Source organism: Vigna radiata, chromosome 6, assembly GCF_000741045.1.
Source record: "Vigna radiata var. radiata cultivar VC1973A chromosome 6, Vradiata_ver6, whole genome shotgun sequence".
In the NCBI taxonomy this organism is placed as follows: domain Eukaryota; kingdom Viridiplantae; phylum Streptophyta; class Magnoliopsida; order Fabales; family Fabaceae; genus Vigna; species Vigna radiata.
Window position 1 is genome coordinate 3010945 of NC_028356.1, and position 21191 is coordinate 3032135.

Sequence of the window (21191 nt, forward strand, 5' to 3'; positions counted from 1 at the left end):
AAATATATTTATTTTTATAAATAATATAATGAAAATATATTTCATAGGTCGAGATTTTGTAATAATGGTTTATATTTTTTTAATTAATTAAGGATAATCCAATTATAATCTAAAACAATAAAACAAATTGAAAGGTAAAAAAGGAAATTATAATTAAAATCCCGATTATTATTTAATGAGAGATTAAGACAGCGCTCATTAGGCTATCATGCCATATATGTATAGAAAGCAAAGAAAACCAGAAAAGCTTAAGAGATAATAGAAACCAGACTTTCTTCAGGAAGTAAACGATTGCTGAGAAAAAGGAAAAAGGAAGATCAAAGAGGTATGTGCACTTATACTTGAACAAAATAGTAAACTTTTGAATCATGAAAATGTTAATGTCATTTATCTTGTTTGCATTTATGCGAAAACTTTGGTTTTCTTTTTGCTGCATATCTTCAGCCTAACACTGTCATCACAACCAGAACTTGGATGATTTTGTGTTCTTAAAAGGATCATGATATTTTAACAATATCTTTTGATAACAGATTATATGTTACTATTTTATTAGTTCTTATATCTAAAACAGACCAATCACAAACTGTGATATAAGCTGTTATAAAAATGTTGTAAAAAAAATTTGTTAAAGATACGTTTTCTTTCTTAAAATTGCTATGAAGTGATTAACTCTCAGCTTATTTCTATTTTGATGCAAAGAAACAATTTTGTTGTTGCAAAATATTGTTATATAATACGACCATGACATGTTAACAACTTTTTTTAATTATTTTTTAATAATAGATCATGTGTTATTATTTTATTGATTTTTATATTTGAAATGGATCAATGTTATTACATTAGCATTGTAAAAGTGTTGTAAAAAAAGTTGTTAAAAAAAATATTTTTCATATATTACCGTTGAAAAAAGTTCTTTTAACAATTTTTTTTATAACGCATACGTAATAGTTTGTGATTGATTTGTTTCAAATATTTTTTTAAAAATAAATTCAAACAGACCAATATTGTAAAAAAGTTGTTAAAATATCATGATCCATTAGTGTTTGTTTGTGTATGTATAAACTTTTATGCAAGGACAATGATATTTTGACAACTCTTTTTTAACAACTTTTTTACAACAAGACACGTGTCATCATTTTATTGGTTTGTTTGAATTTATGTTTAAAAAAATATTTGAAAGGGACCAATCATAGATTGTCACGTATGCGTTGTCAAAAAATTGTCAAAAAAGAGTTGTTAAGAGACTTTTTCCCTTGTGCAAACACTTGGATAGTGAATGCGGGCAATTATTGTTGTGTATAGCAGAAAATGGGACGTGGAAGGATACCCATGGATCTGATAGAGAAAGAGAAGGCTAGAAAGACAACATTTCAGAAGAGAAAGAACGGATTAATAAAGAAAGTTTACGAGTTTTCAACACTTTGTTCAGTTGACGTTGGTGTGATTATCTTTGCTTCAAATTTTCTTGATGAACCTGAAACATGGCCACAAGACCCAAGAGAGTTGAAACGTGTGATTCAGAAATATCTGAACACTACCAGTGATAGGCGTCCAAAGGTGTATGATGTGGAAGAGTATTTCGATGAAAGGATGAAAAGAATCGAAGGAGAGATTTCCAAAGTGCACAAAGAGAAGATCCAGCTCACGTATCCAACCTGGGATGACTCTTACAATACTCTTCAAGAGGAACAGCTGAGGATGTTTGTAAGCATTTTGGATGCTAAGCTTGAAGCTTGTAATCAAAGGATGAACATGTTCAAACGAGATTCAAAGGGAAAAGCAATAGCAGAACCAGACAATGATGAAGCACTTGTTCCTTTGTTGGCTCCAAACCAACAAAGGTTTTTCATGCAGAACATGTCTCAAACGCAGGTTTTTCCTACTAATGATAACAATCAAGTACCATATTATCCATGTCATCTCAGCCAAAGTTCTCTACCTTGTTTGTTTCAATTGGGTCATCAAAACTTCAACCAATTGATAGAAAAAAATATAGCAGTGGATTGGAATAATCAAGTTGGTGGAAGTGATCACAGAATGAATACACAACAGGAAGATAGAACAAACAAAAACCAAAACTCATCATTGTGCTATTACAATGCAAATATTCAAACAATGCAGCCGTATAATAATGTTGCTTTGCAAACTCTTCCTGCTGAATTGCAGTGCGATGCAACATTCCAGAGCCTGTCAAATCGACCAGGTCCATCACAAGGATTTCAACCCATTGATCTTTCTAATATGCTTCAACCTCATTTTTTAAACTATATGGAAAGAAGAAAGTAGATGCTATTTATTTAGATATATATGTTTTCTCTTACAGTATAGTATGTTTAATGGATTTTAGTTTTTTGTTCTGTTTTTTTAGCATTTCTTACCTACAAGAGTTACTTACAACAATAATTTTGTATCAGATTCTTTTTATTTGTTTATTTAGAAAATTTTGGTGAATAAACTAATATTTGTAACGTTCATTGCACGAGTATTTTCTGAATTATATTTAATATTTAATAATTAAAAGATTAAATATGTTTTTTCTCTCTAAATAGTAAAAATTAGAATTAGTCCCTCCTTGAAATTTTGGACTAATTTAATCTCTTATTTTTAAAATTACATAAAAAAATTAAAAGACCAAAAATATACTTAACCCTAATTAAAATAAGTTTTATAAAATTAATTAATTTTTATATATTTTATTTTAAATTTAAATAATAATTATAATAATTAAGTAATAAATAATAAAAAAATTATCAAAATATTGTGTATATGTATTGTTAATTTGAATTATTATTAAATATTTTTTTATAATGCTTAAAAATATAATTGTGTTAAGGTTGATTAATTTAGAATTAGTCTCTCCTTGAAATTTTGGTCCAATTTAATCTCTTATTAAGAAACATACATCCCTTAATAGTATGAAAAGAGTCATTATATATTATTTATAATATATGATTCACTTTGAAATAATTGTTTTTTTATAATTAAATAAAGAATATCATATATATATATATATATATATATATATATATATAATTCATTCACATGTTTTATTTCATATATAATTTTATAAAAATCAAATAATTTCAGATATGTAATAAGTTGTAATAAAAAAAAAATATATGTAATAAGTTATAATAAAAGAAGGTTAAACCAAATGTGATGTTCTTATTTTTGTTGGATTCTCCCAGTTACATCTCATCTTTTAAGTTTTGCCAATTAGATTTTTAATATTGAAAAATTAAATCAATTGGGTTCTGCCATTAAATCAAATTGACGGAGTTAAGTTTTTGCTTATCTGTGAGCGTGACGTGAATAATTTTAGAGATGTGGCGTGCACAAACCCTATACCTGGGTTTTTATTTGTACTGAGCATTATCTTAAACAAACATTTGTAAAATTGGGATGCAAATTTTGATCTGGGTTTAAAATTAGGAAGAGAAAATCTGAAGTGGTCTGTGCAAGGGTTTCATGAATTAGGTTTTATATTGGTAAGGGGAAAACACTCTCTTGCTTCTATGGTGGCTGCTCGCTTTCAGCCGTGGCTTAAGTGGATTGGACTGGTATTGATGGTTTCCTGGGTGACGCGATTCTGGTTTGATTGGTTGCCATGGTTGTCGGATGAAGGTTTGAGTGGCACGAGATGGAGAAGAGGGGTAGACGAAATTTGCGCTTAGGGTTTTTCATAGGGTTTAATTCAGGGTTCTTGGGTTGTTGCACAAATTTACTTTTCTCTGGTCCCGATTTCTGATGCAGGTTGTGCCAAGGAGATGAGGAGCATGCAAGGAGTTTCGCGTCTTTTGGGTCACGATGAGGATGATGATTTTTGGATTGGTTTCTGTTTGCAAGTGAATCTGGGCTTGATGATGAACGTAGAACAGAGATGCTTCCATGGTTGAAATCCTACCAATTTGAAGCTTCAGAATTTCTCTTCTCAATTCAAATTTCAATTAACCTTAATTTTAAAATCTTTCAGAAAAATCCCAATTTTTAAAATGTTTCATTTAGAAAATGCCATGTACAAGAGTTTCATTAGTAAAAATCCACGTATAAGACGAGATCTTGAGAAAACTCCACATAGAAAGAAACTTTTAAAAGGATTTAATCTAAAAGAAATAATTTTATGTATTCATTTCAGTTATGTAATAAGTTTCAAGATTATTAGAAGAAAATCTAATCCTTACTTTTTAAAAAATTTTCTCTTCCCAAATTGTTTAGAAAGACAAAGAAAAACATCATAATCACTCAATGGAGCACAAAAATCACACCATCGGTCAAAACATTTAAAATTAACAATTGCAATGATCACTAATAAAATAAGGTCAATTTCTCATACTTTAATTAATTACAAAGCTTTTAACAGATCAATCAACAATACGCTATGTCTTGAGGTTTATACTATTTCTTCTAAAAGAAAACATTTATCTTTTTTAAAAAAATTGTTTTACTGTGTTCTCTTCCCATTTTTCTCAATTATTTACGTGTCTTCCTTTTTAAACTCCTTTTCTTTTTCTTTTTAATTAAATTCTATGATATGTTAAAAATCTCAACCAATTTTTAAATCAAAACTGCTTCATTTAAATTTTTTATTTTTCCGCTTATTTCATTTCAAGTGTAGGTCTTTATTTTATACACTCCATTTAAATAATTACTTTTATTATAAAATTTTAAAAAATATTTGGTTTATTTTAACACATGTTATTATTTTAATAATTATTATTACAATTGTAATAATAAAATAATACTAATAATACTAATAATAAAAATAATAATAATGTAAAATCTTATTTAATATATTAAATCATATTAAAATAAATAAACTATTTATTAATTTAAATTAAAAAAAATAAAAATATGTTAAATGGTTTTCAAAATCTGTTAACACGTTAAGGTTTTCAAAGACCATTTAACATATTTTTTCAAATTTTGCTTTCTAATGTAAATTTTATCTAATAATTTTGTTAATATGATTATTTTTTTCTAATTCTGTTAATATAATTTTGTTTTTATATTTTAATGGTTTTTAAAAATTGTTTAACATATTTTTCAAATTTTGTTTTTAATTTAAATTTTCATAGATAATTAATTAATTTTAATATAATTTAATATGTTAAAATATATTAAATCAGATTTTATATTTTTATTATTTTTAGTATTATTACAATTGTAATAATAACTATTGAAATAATAACCTATATTAAAATAAACTAAATATTTTTTAAATTTTATAATAAAGGTAATTTAATATTTTTAAAATTAAAAAATTTAATTAAAATATTAAAATAAATTATTTATTTATTAAATTTAAAATTAAAAAAACAATTTAAAAAAATATGTTAAACAGATTTAGAAATCCGTATAAAAAAATTAGTAAAATGTTGGTACCGTACCAAAACATAATTCTCTCAAATATTAAACTAGCAAGGTAAGAAAACAATAACTGAGTACGATTAATACTCTAAAGCTATTATAAAACACATTTTTAATGTTACTGTTATTTGCATTTTAGGATTTCTTTTTAAATTATAACAAATAAAAATAAATAAAGCATGTTACAAACAAATATTTTAATATGATTTGAATAAGAAACTAATTTTCTTTTCTTAAATGTATAATTTATGAAATTAATATAAAATTTTCAGTGTTCAATATAAATATTTCAAGACAAAGGAATAAACACAAGCAAATACATAATAAATAACAGCTATTGACGTCCATTCTGTTAATTGCTATTTTTTAAATCATTTTAGAAGACATCATTTTATTTTATTTAGCTTCTCTACCAACAATAATACAAAAAAAAAAATAGAATGTTGTCAGCTATCAGCTACTCCCCTCAAATAATTTATTGGTGACGTCACCATTTTTATAAAAATCCTTTCTTTTTCTTCCTCCTTCCACTTTCCATCTTCTCACCCTATCAGAATTACCATGGCTCCAAACCAACAACTATAGAGAGCTGAGGTGAAGTCTCAGTTCACAAGAACTTCAGACCGCAACGAGCCGTTTTGAAACCAATTTGTCAAAAGTACAAATTGAACAAGCTACAAAATTTTAGTTTTTGTTACTACCACTGTAGTAAAACAAGTTCGTGTAAAGCTATAGTAAGATTGTTAATCATGAAAGGAAGTTGGAAATGATACTCTTTGATGGGGATCCTGCTGTTGCATGTCTGTCTTCTCTTCCTGAGAGGGGTTGGGAATACTAGTTTCTTCATCCTCTGTTTCTTCAGGTTCACCAGACCCTTGGCTTGGAATTCCAAACATGTAGTTCGGACTGGTTAACGTGTCCTGATCAGGTGGAAGCGGGATACCAGGCCCAGCTATAGTCTTTGGCAGTGGTATCTTGTTGCGGTTTTGAGCCAACTCCAGAAGCACCTGCCAACTCACTAAATTAAACACTCGTTCAAGAAGTAATACATGTGATTTCTTTCCTAACAAAACCACTGATCTAGACCAAAGCTTTTGCAATTGTGGTCTTAGATGTTAGTGTCATCATTCCATTCAGGATGTTCAGTTTGAAAGAGGTTCCTCCATGAAACATATCTCCTAATATTAGAAACTAACAGAACTGAACAACTTTCTCCTCGTGGGTTTTACTTAAATTGAAGTACATAAACATGCCAAAATCTCTCATATTAGCGTGAGACTTGCAACACCTGTTTAGTTTTTAACTACAAATAAGGCAGAAAATAAAAGCATTTGGGAATAGGAGTTCTGTAGTTTCTATTAGAAACATCACAACCAGCCTAAATTCAACAACAAAAAAATATAATATGTAACCACTGGGTAAGAATATTGAAAAATATAAAATAACTAATATTACCTCGCGAGGAGGTGGTTGCGAGAAACTGAAGTTAAGCTTGGATTGAATAGCAAGCTTAACATCATCGCAGTCGATTTCGGACTTGCCTGCGTGCTCTGAATACACTTGGGCATCCGTTAACACATCAACTATATAGCGATACCATAACTCAAGGAACGTGTGTATAACAGGAGGTTCGTATTCCCCCACGCCCATTGATTTCAACAAAGACTTCACAATCTTTGCATCCCTTGGCATAGCCAACTCTTCATCTTTATCTGACATGCCTGTCCACTGCACCAAAAAACATTTTTTGATTACTTGAAACAAAATGGATAATTGTATCTTATCAGATTACAACGGTGTTGAAAAATCCAATCTGACACAGGTTTTGTAGATAGAGAAAAGGACAAAAGAATTGCCGTAGTGGTGAATCGGGCTAAACTTGATGTTCCTAATTACAAAGCTTTATCTCGCCTGTTTACCTATCATGTCATAGGCTCTATCGGACAATTTTACATGTAGAACTTTCAATTTCCTACACTCCTTTAACACCTAATAAAAAAATATGTTTACTTTCTAGTTAATTTATCCTAAATCAACTTATATTTTAAAATAAAAGTAATATTTTATTGGTGTTGGATGGGTGTTAAATAAGATATTTGTGTATCATCATCCAATGATGCATTATTAAGTGGCTTAGGAGATTTAACTACGGTTAATTCTTTCGAGTAAAATGAAAAACTTGAATATGTTTTGTACAATATTGATTAAAACTGACAGGATCTCATTAGACCTTCTTAGGGCAACTCCCCATATTGAAAAATGTAAAATGTGGTTCAAATTATTTTTAAGCAACTCATATCAATTTTTTCTCAAATTGAGTTTTTTTTTTAAGAAACTTCAACTCATACTCAAATTTGCTCTAATAGAAAAAAAAAACATTAAGAAACTCTAACTCATTATTTTATATGTTTACTCTCTCCATCTCCTTATTTTATACTCTCTTTATTTGCACTCCCTCTCCCTTGGCCCAAAAAATTATTTTCTTATTGACAAGCAACGATTTCTTGACATATCAGCTACAAACTATTTTTATGCAACTTGCGTATCATCTCATATTCCTCCAATGAAAAGTTGCTTCAGACAACTAGTACTTTATTAAAACACCTGTGTAAACATCTCCTGATGAAGATGATTTTACAAGTTCTTATTCTACCACCTTGTTACATCATTTTAAGACTTTCTTACAAGTTTTGGTCCAATCTAAAGATCCTATAACATCTACTTTTTATAATTTTTTATTTACAATTCAATTCGTTACAACTTAAAGGCTAATTTAATTATTAGGTTAAGACTGAATTCTTTTAAGATCTCAAGTCATGAATTTAAAATCCTTTTCGTGTTATATCGTTATGTTTCAATGGAGATTTCTTATAAAACTCGGGACTCAAATTTAAGATCGAATAAAGCTCTAATAATTCCTCCAATCTAACTATATTCCTACATTATGTTAACCTATTTCACAAACACAAAACAAATACTTAGACAACTTGAAGATGCGATTTAATCATGACAGGAACGGCATAATTTGGCTAATTACATCAAATGTAATAATTCCAAAGCAGATTCCGGGTCTGAAGGTGAATAATCAATCACCATGAAAATTTCTCATATATTATCCACGGGGAGATATAATATATGTGCATATAATATAACCAAGACCAGGACAGAACAAGTACTAAAAATTCATGGTTTGCATTGATAAAGATATTCACAGATGAAAATGGAATAATACACATCCATGAAATTCTCAACATCTTCACAGCTGAAAAAGGAAAGGATTAAGGAACTCACGTCGGCGCGGAGATGAACCACCGAGAATCTGCAATGCCGCCCACCGTGCCGGAATCGGAGGCTTCTCTGCTCAAAAGTGAAAACTGACGTTAGATATGTTTCTGAATTCTGAATATAGGGTTTGTATCTAAAAATGAAATGATTAAAGAAACATAAATATTTTATTACACTGATAAATAAATATAATAAATTAGCATTATTAAGATTAAGAGAAAAATGAAATAAAGAGAAAAAAAAGCACTTAATCATCCTAAAACGTTATTGTTTTATAATTATGAACTCTAAATTTTAATTGATTTTTAATCCTCGTGACATTTTCAAAAAGATGTCTAAATTTTTAATTATGTTCCGATTAATCTTAAATTTTATTATTATTTTTAATTAAACACCAAGAATTTCAATCTTAATCTAATTAATCCTTAAAGTTTATCAAACTTTTATCGATAACTTTTTTTTAAGCTTGAGTTTCAACTATTGACATCACATAATCCTTAGAACTTATAATGTCTTCTAATTGATCATGTGACAATTTTTTTTAGAATAAAAATCTAAGCATTTTATTTTAATTTCGTTAATCCTTAATTTTATAATTTTTTATAAATAATTTTTAAAAAATTCTTTAAGCCGTGTCGCAGAACAAAAAATTGTTTATTTAAATTAAATTAATTCAAACTTTTGAAATCTTATCATTGGATTTGATGATTGATAATAAGAAACATATAATTATCATCCAACAATTAAATTAATTCAAACTTTTGAAATCTTCATCATTGGATAGATGATAACTAATAGATGTGACTATAATATAAGAAAGAATTTCAGTAATAACAATATATTTCATTATCTTTATTAAATAAGGTTAATTTAAAATAGTTAATTTTGAGTATGTATATATCTCTTCTTAAAATAAAGACAGGTTTGTCGAAATTTAAAATTGAATTTAAATTAAATCTATGTGACATGACAAAGAGAGATAAAAGAAAAGAAAAAGTGTAAAGGAGTTGTAATAATTTAATTTCTATAGAATACTGAAATAGTGACACTCTTTGCATTTCTGTTTATTTTAAATGAAATTTCAGAAAAAAAGAAAACGTGATGGAGATGGAACCTAACAGCCTTTTCCACGTACTTTATCTTTTACGCATATTTTATATTTAATTTTTCTATTTTTTTAATAATTTAAGTTGTTGTAAATAGATAAAATATAAATTTAACCTATAAATCACAAAGACCAGTCATTTTTAATCAAAGTTTCTTCTACAAGTTATTTATTAATAAAAACAATGTTATTGTGTGAATCCTACATAAATTTCTTAAAATAAAGAGAATAATTTACAAAAGAAAACTAAAATAATCAAATTAATATTAATACTTCAAATTATCGCAAAATAATCTATACCATATTTCACGAAAGGTCTTATAAATGCTCATATTTTTATAGATCACAAATATTTTTTTATAAAATATAATTTTATCGAATTAAGATTTATTGACAATAAATGACGATTTTTTTTTTCTTCAAATATTTAATATAAAATTACCATCCGAATTCTATTTAAAAATATTATTAATTGAACCAATGTTTTTGAGACATAGGCATAATAATAAATCCATAACATGATGATATTATGTGAAAATTTTGCCTCTACCTTCATCTACATTATATATACACCAAACAATTATAAATTAGGAGCAAATTATTCCCTTTAATATATGACCTAATGGTAATAAGCAATTAATTGTGATTAATTCTGAATTAGGTTTATTAGGAAAGATAAACAAATGGATTACAAAATGTCAACTATCCAGCCTGCCATAATTTATTCGCACACACGTTATAGAAGAAAAATATGATATCATCTTCCATTATTGGAACACTGATCTCCCAAATTAATAGGTAAAATTAGGAGATTATTGATTTAACTTTTTTTTTTCAGCTTGTTTAAGAAAAAAATGATATTTTGGAATGTTTTCCTTCAACTTCAGTCACGCGCACGAAAATCAAATCCCAGTCAAAGAACCAACACGGAAAGCTATCTCGAATTCATTGAACGTGAATAATATAATTGCAGATCAAATAATAGAAAAAAAGAGGGATAGGGTTTCCATTGCCAGCCTTAATTTTTTAAAGCAAAATGAAAATGGAAGTGTGAGTGAAGTAAAGGCTGAAGGAACAGCTAGAAATGGGGTTTGAATGGGACCCTGAAAATGGAAGAAATTCAAGTTTGAAGCATGAAAATGGTGACAATGTAATGTAATGGTTATGTTAGTAATAAGAACAAACAAACACCATAGTTGTGCGTAACATCTTAAAGACAAGGATCCAAGTAGCCTAGTTCCATTCAAAGCTGTTGTGTTGTGTTGTATTGTGTTGTGTGTGGCAAAGGATCACACAAAGACAATACAACACAAAACGTTGACACTAAAATCCCGTAAGAGCGGGGCCACTTCACACACGGGCGGCACAACACACAACCTATTCCTTTTCCTCTTTTCAAAAAGCAAGCTTTCATCTTTCTCATTCTCTCTATCCATATGCTAAGTGCTTATTCTCTCTCTCTTTCTTTCAAACCATTGATCTGACCACTGCTTGTGTGTGTATAACCAAATTTGAGCAAACCCCTTTGCATCTGATCCTAGAATCACAAGCATATCTACCCATTTTCTATCTTCTCATCATCTGTAAGTTAAAGCTTTCTTTTTGTCCTTTTCTTGTTAGCCTTTTCCTTGCTGCTTTAAGTTTAACCCAAAAGAAAAAAAATAAGAAAAGGAGTGGAAATAAGGATGATTAGGGGGGTTTAATTTCCGTCTGAAAAACTCTCAAAATATGCTTTGACTTCAATAGGCTTATTGGGTTGTGGACTTGGGGTATCTCTGTTTATCAGTTTCTCACTTTTTGTATGTTTTGTTTGTAAAGTGCTTCTGTTTTTGTTCTTCATGTGTGTATATATGCTCCCTTTTTTGTATTATTGTTGTAAGCTATAAAAGGTTTGGTTTTGTGATTGGCAGAGGCAATTGAGTGTGAAAAATGACAAGGGTGACTCGTGATTTTGGTGATACAATGCAAAAAGAGGCCGTGCCTGCGGTGTCTTCTGATGTTGTCTTTGCTTCTAGTCGGTTTCCTAATTACAGAATTGGAGCTAACAATCAGATAATGGAGACAAAGGATGATCCTAGAGTGCTGTCTATGAAGGAAGTTGTTGCACGTGAGACTGCTCAGCTGTTGGAGCAGCATAATCGTCTCTCGGTTCGTGACCTTGCCAGTAAATTCGAGAAGGGTTTGGCTGCTGCGGCTAAGTTGTCTGAAGAGGTTACCCTTTGTTCTGGTTAAAACTCAATTATTTTTTACATTGGAATACAGTTATTCCTTTGGAGGGTTTTGCAACCTGAGATTGTTATTTTACAGTGCTTGTAATTCAAATAACCAGTGATCATATTCATAATTTTTGAAGAAAGGGATGTTCCTTTTTTAAACTAAGCTTTTCATATGCTGGTGAAATTAGGCTAGACTTAGAGAGGCAGCATCTTTGGAAAAACATGTTCTTTTGAAGAAACTTAGAGATGCACTTGAATCCTTAAAAGGGCGTGTGGCAGGCAGAAACAAGGATGATGTGGAAGAAGCTATTGCTATGGTTAGTTCTTTCTTATTTTTATTTTTAAAAAGGAAGATATCTACTTCTACTTTGTTTCTACCTAATAATCAGGTTTTCATATCTATATTGTTATGTTCTTTTTCATATGAAGCTGGCTCTATAGTATAAAGTCTTGTGTATTGCTAGAGAAGTCAAATTGAGAATGAACTTGGAAATACTTCTTTTAAATTTTGTATATACTTGTAGAAGTGCATCTTATCTAGATAATGCTTTCATTGCTCCATGAATAAAAATGAATTTAAACTTCTTTTAATTTTTTTAGTAGAAGGTTGGTTGCAGTGCCAATTTATCTGTGCATTCACAGTCTTCTAAATTGTAAATTTATTCTGTGCATTCTTCAGGTTGAAGCTCTAGCAGTTCAGTTGACTCAGAGGGAAGGAGAACTAATACAAGAGAAGGCAGAGGTGAAGAAGCTTGCAAATTTTCTTAAGCAGGTGAGCTGTCCTGTTTTACATGGTGATGACAGAATTTTGATTAGAAATAGCAAAAGAAAAGAAGATCAAGCATTATAAGAAATCCTCTTTATAAGCAATAAAAGTAAACACAATGAAATCAGCAATTGCATCAAAGAGGACTCCAGTCCCTTACAATCCTTACTGAAGAAGTTTCCTGAAAAAGTTCTTTGCTGAGCTCCACAGAGATGTCACAAGTTTCGGCAAAAAGATTTCCAAGCACTTTGTCCCAACAATGAAATAAGAAAGCATGAATTGTGCAATTACATGAATTGTGCACGTACATGAATTGAGCAATGCATTATTGTAATTCTGTTCTAGACCAGAATGTTGCATATTAACTATATAACTCCACGAATATACTAGTTTCTGGTAATGAAATATTTTTTCCATAGCTGCATAAAGAAATTCCTTGTCCGATGTTGATAGTTCATTTAATTTTTAGGCTTCTGAAGATGCTAAGAAACTTGTTGATGAAGAAAGAGCTTTTGCTCGTGCTGAAATAGAGGATGCCAGAGCAGCAGTTCAAAGAGTTGAAGAGGCACTACAAGAACATGAGAGAATGTCTCAAGCCTCTGGGAAACAAGTTTGTGCTATTTACTTATCATTTATCATGTTTTATTATAGGGAGTTGGTAATATGCGTTTGTTGAAAAGTTTATCCAAATAGGCTCACAGTATATATTTGCTGGTTATCTGACACAAGAACAAGTGAAAGTGGAAGATGAGAGTTTTGCTCAGTATTTTACCTTTATGTTTACAATTATGCTTCAAGGTTTCATGCAATTGAGCTACTGCTTCTCCTTTTCATGCATTGTTTGTCATTCCCACTCAATTGTTTTTGCTTTCTCTTTCCTTTTATACGAGGAAACAAATACTGTTGGTGTGTCTTAATTTAGTAATAATCATTTCAACAAAAAAAGGTTTTATCTTTCAGGACATGGAACAATTAATGAAGGAGGTTCAAGAGGCTCGAAGAATAAAAATGCTGCATCAGCCAAGCAAGGTATATATGAACACATACACATGTACCTATGTTTTCTTCCATCTGATTGCTATTTCGAATGCCTTCTCTTTTTCTGGGTTCCGTTTTTCTTAGGTGTGCCAGTATCTTGATTGATCTCCTTTGTTGAATTAGCATTCTTTCCGTTTTTTTCATAGACTTCTTTTTTCGATATTGTTAAGACTTTTTATTAAGTTATTTAAGATAGATGATTATATTGATTGTTGATTAAATTCTAGGTCATGGATATGGAGCATGAACTTCGAGCATTGAGGGCTCAACTTGCTGAGAAGACTAGACAGTATCTTAGACTTCAGAAGGAGGTATGTGTGTCATATAAACCACCCATGGTCAATTCTATGATATACTCTCAGTATCATGTGGAAGACTTTAGATAGTTATTGGGGTTTTAAGCACCATGTTATGATGAATCACGTTTTGTAAGTTGAATTTGGTTTTGCACTCTGGTTTTTGGTTGAAAATATGTTTAACATGGTTTTGCATCATGCATGGATTTTGGGGATGACATGCCTTGAGAATTGTTGTGTACCATGACCATTGGAGGATATTTTATGAGAGGGACTTGAGCGTGTGAAAGTTTCACATGGAGTAGTAATATGAGATGCTTGCTGGAATCCTCAAGTGTTTGGTTTCCCCCTTTTATCAGCTAGCGTTTTTGTCACCTCCGCTTTGTGTCATGCAGTATTTACCTTCATACTGCCAAATTCTCTGGCAACACTTAAAATCTGGGCCTATAATCCTTTCATAATTGCTTTATTTTCTGATGATTGATATATAAGGAAATGTTTTTAAATACTACATGAAAAACATGAGCTATTCAATTTTCCATATTTCTTTGCTGAGGCGGTATGATCTTTAGATACATGGGAGAATCTTCTAATTCTTGACATGGTGTGTTCGGAAATTCCATGATTTTATTCATTTGAATTAGTGTTTGGGCATTGATGTTGAACAGTGTTTTTATTTTTCCATTGATCATTGTAAGCTTCTTTTATTGTTAATCCTTCATAATACTTTTCAGCTAACTAGGACAAAGAAAGGCGGGGAGAATATTCCTCACTTATATGAACTTGAGGGGAATGAAACCTTAGGTTCTTACTTGCAAATTCAACCTTGCTCTGATAATGCTCCCGAAGTTTCTAAATGTACAATTCAGTGGTATCGTGTATCACCTGATGATGCAAAAAAAGAACTTATATCAGGTAGTTTTTCTGTTTTTTTTTTCTGTGTTTTTCTTTTTTATTTATTTATTTATTTATTTTTAACTAGCGAGTTGGCTGATTCATGATTTATGCATATCTCCTACTGATTGTATTGCATTTTCTATTATTGGTCACTTTCCGGAAGGCAAATAACAGTTATGATTATGATAGTTCTATCCTTTAGTATTCATAGAAAATTATATTCCTATAAGATGAATGTTCAATGTAACTACTTGTGTTGTTTAAATACTAATACTAATGATTAATTTAGTTAGACTCAAACTATTTTATAAGATGGTATCCGGACCTATTCTGGTGAGGTTTATTAATTCTATCATGTCACTCACTATTCAGTCACACCCACAAGAGATACATGCCCATCTTTTAGTATATAAATGAATGTAAACTTCATATTACAAACTGATTTTGTAGGGTTGAGTTAGGTCTGAATCACTTTGTAAGATCTTAATTCATAGATTGTGACTTGCATTTTCTGGCTATTATACATTTAAGCTAGCCAAACATAACTGTCAGTGGAGCTTATTATGTATGCTGTGCTGTTTAAGATGCCGGAAGACTGGTTGTTGTTAAATATGTCATCCAGTAAGTTCATCATTTTTATCTTTCCTTATCATATAGTATAACTTTCACAGGAGCAACGAAATCAGTTTACGCCCCTGAGCCTTTTGATGTTGGGCGTATATTGCAAGCTGATGTTATTTCAGAAAGTGAGCATGTCACACTTTCAACTGCTGGTCCAATAGATCCAGGTCTGGTTTCAATTTGACATATCCTCATTTGCTATAGTAGAAGTCACTAAGAGGCATTGCTTCTGCGCATGTTTCTATTTTAAATATAAAGTTGTTTTGTTATCTATTTTTTTAAGAGGTAGAGACACATTTTGCTGTGCCGTCTTGTTGAGCTTAAATTTCTTCTGTACTCTCATGCAGCTGCTGGTTTGGGAACCTATGTTGAGGCACTTGTGCGCAAACATGACACTGAATTTAACGTATGTTGTTCTGTTCCTTTTAACTTTTGTTTACATGCGTGCCTTGTTAAGTTGAGCTGTTTTTTTATCCAAAGGTGTAAGGTTTCATAGTTGTTGCTTACCCATTTAATCAAAATTTTTAGTTTTGACAAACTGTTGTTATCTCGTACTTTGCTCTTCACATTTCAAAATAAAGTTTACAAGTGACATCTAGTCAGATTACATGATAATAATGTTGTAGTTTCATTTAATACTTTTTCAGGTAGTTGTAACTCAAATGAATGGTTCACCTCCAACTGAATCTATCCATGTGCTTCATGTTGGAAAGATGAGAATAAAACTCTGCAAAGGAAAGACCACAATTGCCAAAGAATACTATTCAAGTTCAATGCAGGTATTTAGAACTCTTGACACCATTTATATTTTGATTGTGAAAAGCAAATCAATGCTCTAACCTCTTTCTTGTACTCATTCTCTATATTATTGTTAATCACTGTGCTGATATATACACACAGACACACACCTTGTGCATTGAATTATTCGATTCTATCTGTGTTCATGAAAATGCATTTGTTCTTGTGCTCTTGTCACTTATGATAAATGAATTTGGTTAACCACAGCCCTTTGATCTTGTTTTCTTTAGCTTTGTGGTGTTAGAGGAGGTGGAAATGCAGCAGCACAGGGAGCTTTTTGGCAGCCAAAGCAAGGGCATTCTTTTGTATTAGCTTTTGAATCAGAGCGAGAAAGGAATGCTGCCATCATGCTTGCAAGGAGATTTGCATTTGACTGTAATGTATGTCCTTCTGAAACTTAACACATTGGTTAGAATTTGAGAATTGATCTTTTCTCTCTTTCTCTCTTTTTGACCACCACCATTGCTAAATTGAAACTGCAAACAATGACAGATCATGCTTGCTGGACCAGATGACAGAGCTCCTCTGGGGACATCATGAGTCTCCTTACATATTTTTCCCCTACCCTTGTAATTATGAGTTTTTCTACCTTGTATTATTACCATAAGTGTTATTTAAACTCTTGAAATCTTCCTTATAATATTGGTTTAGCTTGTAGTGATTCACACCTTGTGGTCTGAATCATATATATATAATTTTGTTTCATCAGTTCAAGGCATATTTTTATTTGCCTGTGAGATTAGGTTGCTTAGTCATAGCATTTTGTATTGAAATGCTAATTGGTTGTATTTTTATGGACAGACAATTACTGAGAATTCTGATTGCTGTTGTCTATGGACACTGACCTCGTGAACAGGACAATATGTGAATCTTGTTCTTCTTTCATTTGTGATATAAAAGAATCCAATGTTTATATTACTCCATTTACCTCAAGAATCCAATGTTCTGTCGTAGACACATAAATGGATACTATACGTTTATCAGTATACTAAGAATTTGCAGCAAAAACTACAAATAAAAACAAAAACTATAAAAAAAAAGCTCATTATATATTTAAAGTATTAATGTAGTTATGCATCAACATTTTAAAAAAGAATGTGAGGGTTTGATAAAGTTAAAATAAGGAAGAATAAATATCAAAGAAAGTACAACACAAACATGTTGAAGTTGCAAAAAAGAAACGCTCAGTGAATGTTTTAACATTTTGTAACAGTTCAATTGTGGTGAATTTTTCAAAAATTGACCTTTCATGATGTTTCAGTGTTTTTTTTTTCTCAGATTAAAAGTGCTAGAAACATATATTACAGAAAAAAAAATTAAAAATAGTCTGTTTATTATTATTTTCTATGTACTTATTTTTTGTTTTTAAAATGATATTCCAACAATATATTCTATTTATTGTTTATTTTTTCTTTTCTATTTTTTTATGTACTTTATTCTTTATATACTATTTTTTTTCTACAAAATTCAGTGCATAAGATATCCGTTGCTTACCAACTTAGCGTCCCCATGTTTTAAAATTTGCTTGAATACTACTATTTATTAATTTAGTTTTAAACTTCACAATTTTTGTTAATTAAAATAATCAAGAACATATTGTATCAAAATATTTAATACTGCCAACTCTTGACTGGTAGGTGTTCTGTCTTCTACACTAATCGATATAAAGAGTGCTTTTACTTTTTACTTTCTGTAAAATGAATAAATTTTAATTTTAAATATTTTTAATGAAAACTAAAACAAAAATTTAGGCATATGACGAAAACTAAAAGAATTATTTCAAAGTTTACAAAAATGAAAAAATAAGCCATAATAATTTTGTAAAAAACATTCAATAATATGAACTCAATATTTAATAAACAAGAAAAAGATAAGTTCATCATATTTTGACTTTTTGCTGAACTTTGTAGTTGTAGCTGTTAGTATAGTTGAAATCTTTATTTACGCATTTTCCCTCTTTAAACCATGTACATTCCGTGTGGACCATGCTATGCTGGATTTGTGGTCAAAGTTCAATCAACGGCTACCATTCGTCTTGTCTTCGTGCCAAATATCCGACCCTTCATTATCACAGCTAATTGTTTTTCACTTTCTTTTGTTGTATTTATTTTCCACCTACAAAATCTTGATCTCTATGCTGTTGAGTGTTGTTGTTGTGTTGTGTTAATCTGATTCACATTTACATACTCTTTCTCTCTCTCTTGGATCACTCGTTTCATTTCAATTCTCAGGTACTTTCTCTGCACTCTTTCTCATGTTTCTGCTTCATTCCCACCCAGTATCTTCCATTTTTTTGATCCCCTTTAAGGCCAATTTGGCCATGCTTCCTCATTTTGTGAGGATGGTATCCTGTATTCAATTCAAATAATCAAGCATTGACAGTCTTATGATTCTGTGCATCTTCTATTTTTGATTCCTGGGAAATCTACTTGCAAAAAGTAATTACTTATCAAAATGCAAATAAAGTTGATTTTTTTTTCCTATTATCATCACCCTGATATGGAATGACAAGTTTGGTTGAATTTTTGGATCATGGAGATCTAAAGTTTGTATTTTTGATTCGTGTGTTTGTAACTATCAAATGCTGATGTAAGTGATCCAGCATGTTGCAGTGTTTTTTCCTTTGCAAATAATTGATCAGAGAGTTAACTTGTGACTTTGGTTGACTTTGATTGGTTGTGTGATTGGGTTGGAATTGGATCTTGATGAAGCTAACTTATGTGAAAATTTGGCATCTGTGATTTAGATATGTCGACATCTGATGAGCCAGAGGTGGTGGAAAGGGGTACCAAGGATGAAAAGCACAAGGAAGATGACAAAGAGGAAGGGAAGGGTGGATTCATTGACAAGGTGAAGGATTTCATTCACGACATTGGTGAGAAGATTGAGGAAGCTATTGGGTTTGGGAAGCCTTCTGCTGATGTTACTGCGATACACATTCCATCAATTAATCTTCACAAGGTAGATCTTGTTGTTGATGTGCTCATAAAGAACCCTAATCCAGTGCCAATCCCTCTGATTGACATAGATTACTTGGTTGAGAGTGATGGAAGGAAGCTAGTTTCTGGATTGATACCAGATGCAGGTACCATCCATGCACACGGAGAGCAGACTGTGAAAATTCCTCTTACTTTGATTTATGATGACATCAAGCAAACATATGCTGATATTAAACCAGGAAGCATCATTCCTTATAGGGTGAAGGTGAGTCTGATTTTTGATGTTCCCATCTTGGGAAGGCTAACTCTACCTTTGGAGAAAACTGGAGAAATCCCCATACCTTATAAGCCTGATATTGATCTTGAGAAGATTCATTTTGAGAGGTTCTCTTTTGAAGAGACAGTTGCAACTCTTCATTTGAAGTTGGAAAACAAGAATGATTTTGACCTTGGCCTGAATGCTCTTGATTATGAGGTGTGGCTTGGTGATGATAGCATTGGTGGTGCTGAACTCACCAAGTCTGCTAAAATTGAGAAAAGTGGGATTACCTATATTGATATACCAATTACCTTCAGGCCTAAGGATTTTGGCTCTGCCCTCTGGGATATGATTAGAGGAAGGGGAACTGGTTACACCATGAAAGGAAATATTGATGTTGACACTCCCTTTGGTGCAATGAAATTGCCCATCAGCAAAGAGGGTGGTACAACCAAACTTAAGAAAAACGATGATGATGACGACGATGAGGTTTGTTAATAAAACTTCTTTTAATTATGTTTCTTGATTCCTTTCAATGTTTTCAACATTCTCTACAAAATGATAAGGTATTGGCTTGCAACTGCACATATCATCAGACGGGAGATAGCTTTGAATTAACATATGTAGCCCTTGTCTTGCATATTTTCAATATAACAGAAATGCTTCAGAATCTAGTATTGAAAAAAAAAAAACACTTCCTGTAATTGGTTGGAAATTTGATAAATAGATTAGGTGAACAATTTTTTGTCTTTTACTTATATGAGAAATTCTTATCTGAAATAAGGTTGCTTCCCAACACTAACTCTTGGTAATCTCTTTATCTTGTATAAGTTGTATATGCTTGTTTCATAACTTCTGTCTATAATCTTTTTCTTTGCAGGATTGAAAAAGAATTGTAGCAGCTTATTTACTAGTTACTAATAAAAGCAGACTTGAAGTTCGAGGCATTACTTTATGAGTTCTGATGGCATTGATATGTATTTTTAGAGATCAGGTTGACATTCAAATTATGAGATAGTATCAGAATTTTAGTGAAAATATGCTTCAGTTTGGCTTGTTTTCTTTGTTTGAATCATGCTTTTGTTGTACTTAATTGATTATCTTTAGAATCTAATGTTATCTTAATGTGAGATAAAAGATGATTTGCCTTGAAAATAGTATGTGGTCGGTTTTATCTATTTATCTATCTGTTTGTGAGGTGGAGTTTTGTTAGTCATTTTAGGACTGAGAATTGGTCGTGTTATGGTTTCTTTTGAGGGCTGTGTATGGTCTACACCTTAAATCAAACAGTTTATTGTATTATTAGTTTGAATCAAAGGGTACTTGTACCAAACAACATGAAAACATTCCAAAATTTTATGCCTGTTCTGGTCTAAGAATTAAAACAAAAAAATGCATCTTCCTCGTAATTTCAAAATATTGGTTACTAAATTCGTCCATAAAGAGAAGGTTCTTTTTTAGACTAACATTTCTTGGGCCAAAATACTAGTAAAAGTAATGCTTGATTCGAACGAGTATAGCTGAAAGGACAAAACTTAGATAATGTGTGAACTATTTCCCAATCAAAATTGGAGTATTACATCTATAATCTATGCAATCTTTTA

General features: G+C 30.7%; 4 protein-coding genes across 7 annotated transcripts; 3 read left to right on the forward strand and 1 right to left on the reverse strand.

Annotated features, from left to right (window-relative positions):
* The first annotated feature begins 1308 nt into the window (after positions 1 to 1308).
* Positions 1309 to 2286, forward strand: LOC106763249 (floral homeotic protein GLOBOSA-like). The gene has a single exon (XM_022781695.1). It carries the CDS (start codon positions 1309 to 1311, stop codon positions 2284 to 2286), a length of 978 nt encoding a protein of 325 aa, XP_022637416.1.
* Positions 2287 to 5661: 3375 nt separating this feature from the next.
* On the reverse strand, positions 5662 to 8769 carry LOC106764413 (transcription initiation factor TFIID subunit 9). 2 transcript variants are annotated; one of them, XM_014648699.2, is made up of 4 exons: positions 8659 to 8769; positions 6823 to 7095; positions 6141 to 6374; positions 5662 to 6041 (listed from the first exon to the last, which is right to left on the reverse strand). In XM_014648699.2, exons 2-4 carry the CDS (start codon positions 7084 to 7086, stop codon positions 5970 to 5972), a joined length of 570 nt encoding a protein of 189 aa, XP_014504185.1. In that variant the 5' UTR covers positions 7087 to 7095; positions 8659 to 8769; the 3' UTR covers positions 5662 to 5969. The 2 variants fall into 2 exon arrangements, with proteins under 2 accessions (XP_014504185.1, XP_014504186.1); XM_014648700.2 differs by having other exon boundaries at positions 5662 to 6374.
* Positions 8770 to 10825: 2056 nt separating this feature from the next.
* LOC106765280 (stomatal closure-related actin-binding protein 1) lies at positions 10826 to 17307 on the forward strand. Of its 3 annotated transcripts, none has more exons than XM_014649848.2 (13): positions 10826 to 11340; positions 11668 to 11968; positions 12162 to 12290; positions 12653 to 12745; positions 13209 to 13349; positions 13700 to 13768; positions 14005 to 14088; positions 14808 to 14988; positions 15642 to 15758; positions 15939 to 15997; positions 16239 to 16370; positions 16620 to 16769; positions 16882 to 17307. In XM_014649848.2, exons 2-13 carry the CDS (start codon positions 11687 to 11689, stop codon positions 16927 to 16929), a joined length of 1485 nt encoding a protein of 494 aa, XP_014505334.1. In that variant the 5' UTR covers positions 10826 to 11340; positions 11668 to 11686; the 3' UTR covers positions 16930 to 17307. The 3 variants fall into 3 exon arrangements, with proteins under 3 accessions (XP_014505334.1, XP_014505335.1, XP_022637639.1); XM_014649849.2 differs by lacking the exon at positions 10826 to 11340 and adding an exon at positions 11410 to 11556; XM_022781918.1 differs by lacking the exon at positions 10826 to 11340 and adding an exon at positions 11410 to 11526.
* A 1181-nt stretch (positions 17308 to 18488) lies between these two features.
* On the forward strand, positions 18489 to 20767 carry LOC106765293. Its single transcript, XM_014649866.2, has 3 exons — positions 18489 to 18620; positions 19136 to 20076; positions 20468 to 20767. Exons 2-3 carry the CDS (start codon positions 19138 to 19140, stop codon positions 20471 to 20473), a joined length of 945 nt encoding a protein of 314 aa, XP_014505352.1. The 5' UTR covers positions 18489 to 18620; positions 19136 to 19137; the 3' UTR covers positions 20474 to 20767.
* Positions 20768 to 21191: the final 424 nt, after the last annotated feature.

What these genes read in the sequence shown, in the direction of transcription:
- LOC106763249 (XM_022781695.1), top strand. Translation starts at nt 1,309, where the DNA reads ATGGGACGTGGAAGGATACCCATGGATCTGATAGAGAAAGAGAAGGCT.
- LOC106764413 (XM_014648699.2), bottom strand. Translation starts at nt 7,086, where the DNA reads ATGTCAGATAAAGATGAAGAGTTGGCTATGCCAAGGGATGCAAAGATT. An exon ending in CGCAACCACCTCCTCGCGAG is followed by an intron (nt 6,375 to 6,822) that starts GTAATATTAGTT and finishes GTGAGTTGGCAG; the next exon opens with GTGCTTCTGGAGTTGGCTCA. An exon ending in AGCAGGATCCCCATCAAAGA is followed by an intron (nt 6,042 to 6,140) that starts GTATCATTTCCA and finishes AAAATTTTGTAG; the next exon opens with CTTGTTCAATTTGTACTTTT.
- LOC106765280 (XM_014649848.2), top strand. Translation starts at nt 11,687, where the DNA reads ATGACAAGGGTGACTCGTGATTTTGGTGATACAATGCAAAAAGAGGCC. An exon ending in CGGCTAAGTTGTCTGAAGAG is followed by an intron (nt 11,969 to 12,161) that starts GTTACCCTTTGT and finishes TGGTGAAATTAG; the next exon opens with GCTAGACTTAGAGAGGCAGC. An exon ending in GATTTGCATTTGACTGTAAT is followed by an intron (nt 16,770 to 16,881) that starts GTATGTCCTTCT and finishes AAACAATGACAG; the next exon opens with ATCATGCTTGCTGGACCAGA.
- LOC106765293 (XM_014649866.2), top strand. Translation starts at nt 19,138, where the DNA reads ATGTCGACATCTGATGAGCCAGAGGTGGTGGAAAGGGGTACCAAGGAT.